General features: G+C 43.2%; 1 protein-coding gene across 1 annotated transcript in view; it reads right to left on the bottom strand.

Annotated features, from left to right (window-relative positions):
* Nucleotides 1-1,803: 1,803 nt before the first annotated feature.
* Nucleotides 1,804-11,661, bottom strand: part of SVOPL (SVOP like) — a 62,253-nt gene continuing 52,395 nt past the window's right edge. Inside the window, exon 14 of the mRNA XM_012806233.1 lies at nucleotides 1,804-1,968. Coding sequence (XP_012661687.1) covers nucleotides 1,804-1,968 — 165 coding nt within the window. The remainder of the gene's footprint in view (nucleotides 1,969-11,661) is intronic.

The following is an 11,661-nucleotide window of genomic DNA, read 5'->3' as shown; positions in this document are numbered from 1 at the left end:
TAGGTTCACCTTGAAGTTTTATGTTATGAGATGGCTTTTTCCCTTAAATCTCATAACCCAACCTCTGCTAGCTTTCAGCTTTCCTTCTGTGGTTTCCTTACCTCTAAGCAAGCCTTCAAGAGTTAGGGCCTTGATCTGGATTAAGCATTGGCTTAAGGAAATGTTATGACTGGTTCCATCCAGACAGACCACTAAAAACTATTTTCTCCACGTCAGCAACGGGCTGTTTAATTTTCTTGTCACTAACTAGTGTGTTCACTGCAGTAGCACTTTTTGTTTCCTTCAAGAACTTGATCTTTGTGTTCTCAACTTAACACCTTGCTTTCTGCCTATCTCAACTTTCTGGGTACCTTCCTCACTAAGCTTAATTGTTTCTAGCTTTTGATTTAAAGGGAGAGAGTTATGAGTATTAAACACTTAAAGGCCATTGTACGGTTATTTATATAACCTAACTTTAATATTTGTTGTGTTGGCAGATTGGTGGAGCAGTCAGAATATATAACATGTACACAGTTTGCTTTTATGGGTGCATTTGTGGTATCCCCAAACAATTATAGTAGTAATAACAGAGATCACAGATCACTGAAACATACATAATCAAAAAGTTTGAAATACCGATTGACCAAAATGTGACAGACAAGGAAGTGAGCATATGCTGTTGGAAAAACGGTGCTGGTGGAATTAAATCAACACAGGGTTCCCGCAAACCTGGGTAGAGTGCTGTAGCATCACAGCTCACAGCAACCTCTAGCTCTTGGGCTTAGGTGATTCTCTTGCCTCAGCCTCCCAATTAGTTGGGACTACAGGCACCTGCTACAACACCCAGCTATTTTCTTGTTGCAGTTGCTGTTGTTTAGCTGACCCAGGCCAGGCTCGAACCTGCCAGCCTCAGTGCATGTGGCTGGTGCTATAACCAGCACCGTAACCACTGTGCTACAGGTTGCCGAGCTGAAACCTTTAATCTGTAAGAAAACAGTGCTATATCTGCAAAGCACGGTAATAAAAGAGAAGCCTGTAGTTACGTGATTTAGGAAGCTTCTGTATTCTTTCATTTCTATCATATCATGGTGATCAAAGATTGTCCCCATGAAATAAGAGTAGAAATAGACAATGTATGTGATTATATGCAAAACTCACTTTAAGCATTTTATGAATAAGCAGTTTTTATTAATAGAGGCCGTAATTTACATTTGAAATTGATGACTATTCTCGGTGTTTTGAAAGGTTTAATGATACCATTCCAAGTTCTTGGGCTTAGCTATAGAATTTCATTTGAACTCTAGCTACAAACTGTTTTGTCTAAGATTTAGTATATATTCATATAAGGGTTAAAAGAAAAACCGTCTTCCCCCCATCTTTCTAATCTTTTTTTTTAAGTAGTTCTTTATATATTGTCTCTCAAGGAAGAGAAACACAGTTACCTCATTCCCAGCGTGCCTTACTGTTTTAAGTACATAATGAGTTTATTAATTACCAAGTAGCATACAAAGTTTTTTGAATGTGCCACAATTCTGAAGATAAAACACATTTTTTTCATCTGGTAAACACAGCTTTGCAGGTCTTCATTTAATTTGCTGGAAAAAGAAGTGATTTAGTAGATCAGTAATGCACTCTTTTTTTAAAAGGTCTTATCCATCCATGTTCAGCTAATACTAGAACCTAGCAATAGAGGTTCTATAATAAAGTATATAAGCATTTACCTCTGTCTCTTTGGATATATATAATGCTAATTTTATTATCCAGTTACTCTAATGCAATGCACACATTATTTAGAAAATACTCCTTAAAGAGTTTTTTGGACTTTTAGTTTACCAGGCTCATCAAAATTACTGCCGAGTTTCCTGCATTGCTCACCTGTAGGGCCCGTCCTTTGGTCTCAATGGGGAGAGTAAATGCAGAAATGGCACATATGGCACAGACAGATGAAAAGAGACACAGAGCTCCCAGGAACGAAGCACTCATGAGAACCTGCAAGTCACAAGAGGATGGCTCAGTTTACATGCCCCATCGCTCTAAACTAGTATTTAATGTCAAAGGGAAAATAGGATCCCCTTCACCAAAATGGCCCTTTGCCGGATGCTCTGCCAGTTATACATTCCTGGCTGATTTATTTGTGTCAAGCTAGTGGGGGCATTTTGTGTGATTTTTTTTTTTTTGAGTCTTCCTTTATACCTACCCATTAGGCTTTTCCTAGAGCAAATCTGAGTCTGGGGGGAGATGGGGCATCTGCCACCCACCCTTCTTTCATTTCAGCTTACATAACTGCTGACCCTCTCACTATATGTTGTCCCTTCTGTGCCAAACATTCCCCTTCAGTTCTGACAGGATGAAACAAAAGGCAGGTGGTTTTTGAAGAAATGTAATCTCTGGGTCTCTGAAGAAAATTACTAACGTGTCTTGTCTCTGTTCACAATGCCTCATGTATGAAAACCAATCAAAATGTTCTATTCAGCGTCAGTTTTTCCACCATAAGAATAAATTTCTGCCATTCCCTCTCTCTATATATATCCTGTGGCCTGGGACTTTCCCCCCCAGATAATGACTAGTTCCGACTGTCCTCCTCAAACTTCAAAGTTGTCAGATGGTCAAGCACTTGACAGTTGTCAACTAAGCTCACAAGGACTAAAGTCACCATGTTGTAATTTGGAAAGACCTAGAATCTCTCTGGTGTAGTCTGACCTCTTTGCTTTATAGAGGAGCCTATACTGAGTAAGTAGTTTCAGTAACTACTTGTCCAAAGTCACATATGGGTCCCTGATGCACAGCAGTGTTAGCACCATTTGGCCTCCAACTCGTGTATCTTAGGTAACCTGATCCAAAACTGTAAATGATTCCACTTACCACGCACACAGAACCTGTGATGTTAACCTCCCTAGTACTTTATAGTTGACCTACCAAGTGATAGGTACAGTTCTGATTTTGTCTCCCAAGATAAATCACAATCTCCCCCAAACAGGAGATTGTGTATCATGTGATAGTGTGCGTATTGCCAAAAGGCTGGAAAACCAGGCTCAGGGAATGGGGAGAATAGAAAGAGGCCAAGTAGTCTGAATCAAGACCAAGTCGTGCCATAGATGAGCATGGCACAGTTGACGTGCCTAGGTTCTGTCATTGCTGCCATTCTGTTACTGGACACCAAAATTCTCACCACCAGCAGCATGAATTCTAAAGTATCCCTACTTGACATAGTTTGTATCAAATATAAAGTCCTAGTTGGTGTAAGACCCTGATGGGTTGAGTTTAGATCACAAAACTGTTCCACCAGCAAACAGCAAGGAGAGCACCTGCCCTAGAGGGGCACAAGGATCTGCTTCATGGCAAGACTCTGGCAATCTAGATGTTACTGGGTGTTCTTTCAACAAATTCTACCTAAGTTAACCAAAGTCAGTGTCTGTTGTTTGCAAGCAAGAACTCTGAGTAACACCTGATTATAAAAATCATTTGGGAATTTTGTTAAAATGCAGATTTAAAAGAGCCACTCCAGATTCACTGTGTCAAAAGGAAAGAGATCTCTTAAGTCTCTACTTGTAAAAAGCCAAACCAGGGACAAAGAAGAAGGTAACATAATGGCAAAAGGATTGATCCAACAAGAAGACAGCAATCCTAAAGGTTTTTTTGTTTGGCTGGTTGGTTTCTTGGTATCTTCTAATTTTGAAGGTTGTATACCAAACCGAAGAGCTTCAAAATACATTCAGGCGTAGGCACAATGGCTCATGTCTGTAATCTCCGTACTTTGGGAGATCCAGGTAGGAGGATTCTTGAAGGCCAGGAATTTGGGACTGGCCTGAGGCCCCATCACTACAAAAAACTGAAAAAAATTAGCTGTGGGTGGAGGTACATGCCTATAGTCCTAGCTGTTTTGGAGGCTGAGACAGGAGGATTGCTCTAGCCCAAGAATTTGAGGTTACAGTGAGCTACAGTCAAGCCACCGCACTCAGCCTTGGTCTCTAAAGAATTAAGCAAAAACTGGAAGGAGAAATAGACATCCATAGATAGTTGGAGATTCAGTACTTCTCTCAATAATTAATAGAACCAGTAGACAGCAAAACAGCATAGAACTTCCTGACACCATCAGCCAGGATCTGACTGACATTGGTAGGATGCCCAACAGCAGCAGAGAACTACGCAAGTGCCCATTGAACATTCCCCAAGATAAACTCCATCTGAGCCATAAATGAACCTCAGCAGATTTAAAAAGAATTGGAATCAAAGGGTATTCTCTGATTAGTATCAGGCTAGAAATAAAGGCAACAGCAAAATTTACAAACACGTCTAGATTATCCATGAGTCAAGTCTCAAGAAAAATGAAAACTACATCGAATGGAATGAAAATACAACATATTTTTAGGACACAGCTAACAGGAACAAAAAAAATCTTAGGAATAAAAGGAAATGTGTAAGAAACTCATATTTACTAAGCACATAAAAATTGAAATCTATGTTTTAGAAAAACGCAGTCTTGTAAAAATGTAATCCTTACCAAAGTAAGATATAATTGTAATAAAAATCAAAATCCTGTTAGGATTTTTAAATCAATTTGGAAAAATATTGATTCTAAAGTTAATTTGGCCAGGCACAGTGGCTCATGCCTATAATTGAAGCTGCTCCAGAGGCTGAGGTGGGAAGATCGCTGGAGGTTAATAGGAGTTTAGGACCAATGTAGTGAGACCATCTGTGAAAGGAAAAAATAGTTAATTTGTATCAGCTACTCAGGAGGCTGAGAAAGGAGGATCTCCTGAGCCCAGGAGTCTGAGGCTAGCCTGGGCAACAGCACAAGACCCTGTCACCATCAATAGAAAGGAAGAAGTATGGGCGGCACCTGTGGCTCAGTGGGTGTGGCTCCTGCCCCATATATCAAGTGTGGCGTGTTTGAACCCAGCCCCAGCCAAACTGCAACAACAAAAAAAAGTAGCCAGGCGTTGTGGTACACACCTGTAGTCCCAGCTACTCAGGAGGGTGAGGCAGGAGAATCGCCTAAGCCCGGGAGTCGGAGGTTGCTGTGAGCAGTGTAACCCAACAGCACTCTACAAAGGGCAACAGAGTGAGCTTGTCTCTGCAAAAAAAAAAAAAGGAAGGAAGGAAGAAGTAAAGGATAGAACTGTCAAAAAATAAAATTACAAGAAATTTTTAAAAATAAAATGAGCTTGGCTCGGCGCCTATAGCTCAACCAGCTAAGGCGCCAGCCACGTACACCTAAGGTGGCGGGTTCGAATCCCCAGCCCGGACCCGCCAAACAACAATGACGGCTGCAACCAAAAAATAGCCGGGTGTTGTGGCGGGCGCCTGTAGTCCCAGCTACTTGGGAGGTGGAGGCAGGAGACTCTCTTGAGCCCAGGAGTTGGAGGTTGCTGTGAGCTGTAATGCCATGGCACTCTACCCAGGGGGACAGCTTGAGGCTCTGTCTCAAAAAAAAAATAAATAAAATAAAATAAAATGAGCTTAAAATATGCATGTGAAAAAGTTAATTTGAAAGAATGAACACGTAAGAACTCAAACTTCTGAAAATGTGTAGAGAAGGCTGAGGGAGGTTATTAGCCTAGGACGCATTAGACAAAGTTGTAACCATTAGCAGTGTGACAGCAGTGCTGGCACAGGGCAATTAGTAAAGCAGCAAATCACTAAATAGATCCCGGTGTTCCCAGCGTCTGGAAACTGGGCTTGTGATAACGGGCATGTTGAAGGCCAACAAAAGGATAGCCCAGGATAGCCCTTCGTTTTGTTGCTTTTTAAAGGTAGGTTGTCAGACCACAAAGAAAGAAATAGATCAAAGAACTTAAATGTGTTAGATGAAGCGCTGAAAACATTTGAACTTTTAATATTTTATAAATATTGTATTTTTAGAAATATAAAGGAATGGGGGGTGAAAGCCATTTAAGCGTGACAAGGCCAACGCCAAAGTGAAAATAACCTGTAAATTGCATACAAATTTAAAGCTTTGTATATCACCTTGATAGCAAAATCAAAAGGCAAATAATTTAACAATATCTGTAATAAATGGCTAATATCCTGACTAAAAATTCCAAATTACATAAGCAAAAAAACGAGGGCCATGCATAGTGGCTCATGCCTGTAATCCCAGCATCTGAGAGGCCAAGGAGGGTGGATTGCTGGAGCTCAGGAGTTCCAGACCAATCTGAGGACTTTTGGCAGGCATCTGTCGTCCCAGCTACTCAGTTGGCTGAGGTGAGAGGATTGCTTGAGCTCAAGAGTTTGAGGTTTCTGTGAGCTATGACGCCATGACACACAGCAAGTGAGTGAGACTCGGTCTCAAAAAAAAAAAACAAAAAAAAACCTTACTATCCTGGCTGGGCGCCAGTAGCACAGTGGTTACGGCACTGGCCACATACATGGAGGCTGGTGGGTTCAAACCCAGCCCAGGCCTGCTAAACGACAATGACAACTGCAACAAAAATATAGACAGGTGTGGGTGGCGCCTGTGGCTCAGTGAATGGGGCACCAGACCCGGCCAAACTGCAACAGAGAAATATAGCTAGGTATTGTGGCAGGCGCCTGTAGTTCCAGCTACTGGAGAGAATGAGGCGAGAGAATCACCTAAGCCCAAGAGCTGGAGGTTGCTGTGAGCTGTGACGCTACAGCACTCTGCCAAGGATGACAGAGTAAGACTCTGTCTCTTTAAAAAAAAAAAAAAAATAGCCGGGCGTTGTGGCAGGTGCCTGTAGTCCCAGCTACTTGGGAGGCTGAGGCAAGAGAATCACTTAAACCCAAGAGTTTGAGATTGCTGTGAGCTATGAAGCTACAACACTTTACTGAGGGTGACATAGTGAGACTCTGTGTCAAAAAAGAAAAGAAAAACAGCATGGAGTTTCCCAAAGAAATTAAAAATAGAACTGCCAGACAATCCAGCAGCCCCTTTAGTGGGTATATTCCCAAAGGAAATTACCACTTCATAAAGATATGTGCACTCTTGTGTTCATGACAACATTATTATTATAGCCAAAAAAGAACTTGTGAGATATATAGAGAGTGTGGAATATTATTCAACCTTTAAAAAACAGATGCTGCTATAGGGAGCAAAATGGATAACCCTGGAAGACCCTGTGTTGAGTAAAATAAGCCAAGCACAAAAAGGGATGATCTCACTCACAAGTGGGATCTAAAAGAGAAAAAATAAAGTACAAAGAATCAAACAGCGGTTACCCAGAGCAAGAGAAATGGGAATATGTAGTGAAGAAAATGTACTTATAAATTATGAAGTGTATACATTTTTAGGGAGGCACCTGTGGCTCAGTGAGTAGGGCGCCAACCCCATATACCAAGGGTGGCGGGTTTGAACCCCGTCCTGGCCAAAAAAAATAGCCAGGCATTGTGGTGGGCACCTGTAATCCCAGCTACTCGGGAGGCTGAGGCAAGAGAATCGCCTAAGCTCAAGAGCTGGAAGTTGCTGTGAGCTGTGACGCCACCGCAATCTACCTAGGGTGACAAAGTGAGACTCTTTCTCTGAAAAAAAAAAAAAAGAGAGAAGTTGTATACATTTTGTAAAAATATAAGATTTAACAGGATTGATTATAATTTTAAAATGTATACCCTTTTACCTAGAAGTGATCCAATACATTTTTCCTACAAAATTCTGCTTTTCCCTTGGACATGCTGCTAAACTCCCTTAGCTCCCCGTGCGTCTGCCCTATGGTACAGGCCCTCCCTCGCCACCCCTCCATTATCTCCTTCCGTGGTTTTTTAGGTTTTCATAACAGTATCCTATCTGGCATATTGTTTAACTGTCCTTTGTCCCTTCTCCACTAGAATTCAATTTCAAAGAATCTAGGATCTTGAATGTTTTATACAGTGTCTGGAACATAAAAAGCCTTAAAGACTCTATGTTAAATAATTTAAATAGTTGCACATAAACCAGGTGCAGTGGCACACATCTATAATTCTAGCTACTCAGGAAGCTAAGCTGGGAGCATCACTTGAGCCCAGGAATTGGAATCCAGCCTGAGCAATCCATCAAAACCGTGTATCCTTAAAAAATATATATATAATAGTTGCACATGTACAAAGGTGTATTGTGCATAATATCAGTGTCCCATTGCTTGTAAGTGTCAAAAAATAAATAAAATGAACATGTCATTCATCAACAGTGGCTAATAACGGCACATTCATGCAGTGGAACTCTATGCATCCACTTAAAGAGAACGAGGTTGGTCAACGTGTGCTGACAGAGTAAGATTAGTGAGAAAAGGTAGCTGCACTATGCAGATGTGTGTTGACACAGACACGTCTACATACATACTCACACAGACGTAGGTACACACCAAAAAGAGATGTGTGACTCCATGGGATGTTTGCTGAGAGCTTTCAAGCCTCGTCCCTCCCTTTCCCCCTTGTGTCCCATCCCCTGCACACTGCTGGGAAGGCCTGGGTGCCCCTTCCTTGGTGTCAGCAGGAGATTTAAACCCTGCAAGGCCTGGATGAGGGTTCCTTGCTCACACATGGGGACCTGCACCCCAGCACCCCCAACCACACCAAAGACCCAGGTCTGTCACATTCCCTTGTTCTCTCAGGCCATTTCTGATCTGCTTGAGAGGCCTGTTCTACTTCTCCCAGAGACCTCAATTTTGTAATTAAGAAAACTTGTTATATCCTCGTGGTGTGTGTAGCATCATCAGTCTCTGAACCAGACTTTGGGGAGGGAGAGTAGTCCCACCCACCTCCACAGGTGACCATAGATACTATTGGGACATACATAGACACATGTGGACAGACGTGCAAATATTCATGGAAGTTACATTTGTATTCATATGTAACTATGTCTATGTATCCATGTACAGCACATACACACATCTATGCGTGTACAAATATTGCTGATACACAGATATGCTCAGAGGGACAAGATACATGTATGCAAAAGCGCCTGAAACAGTATACCCTGAACTATTAACAGTGGTTATCTCTGGTAATGGAATTACAGAGAATTTTTCTTTTCTTTTCTTTTTTTTTTTGAGACAGAGCCTCAAGCTATCCCCCTGGGTAGTGTGTGGTGGCATCACAGCTCACAGCAACCTCCAACTCCTGGGCTTAACCAAGTCTCCTGCCTCAGCCTGCCAAGTAGCTGGGACCACAGGCACCCGCCATGCCTGGCTATTTTTTGGTTGCAGCCATCATTGTTGTTTGGTGGGCCCGGGCTGGATTCAAACCCACCACTTAGGTGTATGTGGCTGGTGCCTTAGCCACTTGAGCCACAGGTGCTGAGCCAAGAATTTTTCTTTTCTTGTGATAACTTATAGGTCACAATTGGCACTTTAGTTTTTAATTAAAAAAAAAATTTTTTAGGGAGGCATCTATGGCTCAAAGGAGTAGGGCGCCAGCCCCATATACCAGAGGTGGCAGGTTCAAACCTGGCCCTGGCCAAAAACTACCAAAACAAAAAAAGAGAAAAAAATTTTAGAGTGGCACCTGAGGCTCACTGAGCAGGGCACCAGTCCCATATACCAAGGGTGGTGGGTTTGAACCCTGCCCTGGCCAAACTGCAACAAGAAGAAAAAAAATAGCTAGGCATTGTGGCAGGCACCTGTAGTCCCAGCTGCTCAAGAGGCTGAGGCAAGAGAATTGCCTAAGCCCAGGAGTTGGAGGCTGCTATGAGCTGTGACACCATCACTCTACTGAGGATGATAGTGAGACTCTGTCTCAAAAAAAAAAAAAAAAAAATTTAGAGCTAGGGTCTCCCTCTGTTGCCCAGGTTGGCGTGCAGTGTTATGATCGTAGCTCTCTGTAAGTCTCAAACTCCTGGGTGCAAGTGATACAACTGTTTCAGCATCTGAGAACCCCTGGGACTCCAGATATGCACCACCCCTGGCTGATTTTGTTTAAGACAGAGTCTTGCTATGTTGCCCAGGCTGGTCTCAGACTCCTGGCTGCATGGATTCTTCCTGCCTCAGCCTCCTACAGTGCTGGCATTACAGGCGTGAGCCACTGTGCCTGGTTGGTTTTCTATATACAAAAATAGCCAGTTAGAATTATAATCTGCAAAGCATTTTGGGCACCAGGCCACTCTGGGAGGAACTGTAGTAGAAGCTAGGAATATAAAAATTAGCAAAATGTGTACATACCCCACTTCTCACAGGGATTAAAGCCTATAGGAAGAGACAGATTTTAAATAGCAAATAAATGATTATAATCTGATAAATGATATGAAGGAAAAGTTCAAGGTGTCATAAAAGCTCACAGTACGGAGGCCAGAGTTAGGCTAGGGCATCAGGGTGCTTTCTCAAGGAAATAAGGAATCTGTGGTTACACAGAGGTGATGGGGTAGGGTAAGAGGTCTCCGGGGTGAGGAAATAGCAAGTAAGAAAACCCCAAGAGGATATACCTGTGTTACTCTTAGTAAACTACAAGAACCAGATTGTAGCTAAAAAAACAGGGAGAAAGGGTACAGTGAGGGTCTGTTACAGTCTGAACACTTATGCCCCCCACCCAAATTCATATTTTGAAGCCCTAGCCCCCACTATGATAATATGTGGGCATGAAGCCTTTGGGAGGTGATTAGGTCTAGATGAGATCATGAGGGTGGGGCCCTCAGGATGGGATCAGTGCCCTTGCAGGAAGAAGAGACACTATGGGAAGACAGTGACCAGGGCCCTCAGAAGAACCCAATCATGCTACACTTTGATCTTGGACTTCAGCCCCCTAGAACTGTGAGAAATAAATCTCTGTGCCAGTCCATGGTGTATCGTTACAGCAGCCTGAGCTAAGACAGAGCCTGCTTGGTGGAGCCCTGTAAACCACAAGGAGGATTTTGGCCTCTGTGGGGAAGAGCACAGCAAGACCTGCAGGTGCAGCAAGGACAACAAGCTGAAGAAGGGTGAGAGGACGCAGGTGGGACATGGGCTCAGCAGCCCAGCAGGGCCCAGCCAGAGCACTGCTGATGGTGCAAAGGCAGTAAGATGAACAGGTTGGGGTGCACAGGAGGTTAGAGCCATGTGGTTCGGGGACAGGATGGGAGAGAGGAGAGAAGGATGACCTGCGGGTGAGATGGTGTTGCCAGGCACTGACGGAAGCTGGAAAAGGAGTAGGCCCAGGGAGAAAGTGCTGAGGCGCCAGAGTCTGGAGCTCAGAAGCAAGGCCTCATCAGAGACAGAAGTGCGGGATCCTGAGCATGTAGTTGGTAACTAAAACCATGAAAACGGGTGATATCCCCTCCATGGAGAGTAAAATTAGAAAAGGTGGCTGGGTGCAGTGGCTCACGCCTATAATCCCAGTACTTGAGAGGCCAAGGTGGGTGGATTGCCTGAGCTCATGAGTTTGAGACTAACCTGAACAAGAGTGAGACTTTGTCTCTAAAAAAAAAAAAATAGCTGGGTGTTGAGGCAGGCACCTGTAGTCCCAGTTACTTGGGAGGCTGAGGCAAGAGAATCGCATAAGCCCAAGAGTTTGAGGTTGCTGTGAGTTGTGATGCCACAGCACTCTACCCAAGGCAACAGAGTGAGAGTTTGTCTCAAAAAAAACAAGAAAAAAAAATAAGGTAAGGGTCTAGCACTGAATGATAAGAAGGCCACAACAGGCCAGGCGTCATGGTTCATGCCTGAATCCCATCAGTTTGGGAGGTTGAGGTGGAAGGATTGCTGGAGGCCAGGAGTTTGAGACCAGCCTGGGCAACATAGTGAGACCTCCATCTCTACAAAAAGTACAAAAACTAGCTGGGCA

Source organism: Otolemur garnettii, unplaced genomic scaffold (assembly GCF_000181295.1).
Source record: "Otolemur garnettii isolate 467f Iridium unplaced genomic scaffold, OtoGar3 scaffold00049, whole genome shotgun sequence".
Lineage (NCBI taxonomy): Eukaryota > Metazoa > Chordata > Mammalia > Primates > Galagidae > Otolemur > Otolemur garnettii.
The sequence above is the reverse complement of the archived record's forward strand: the minus strand, read 5'-3'. Positions and strand labels throughout refer to the sequence as shown.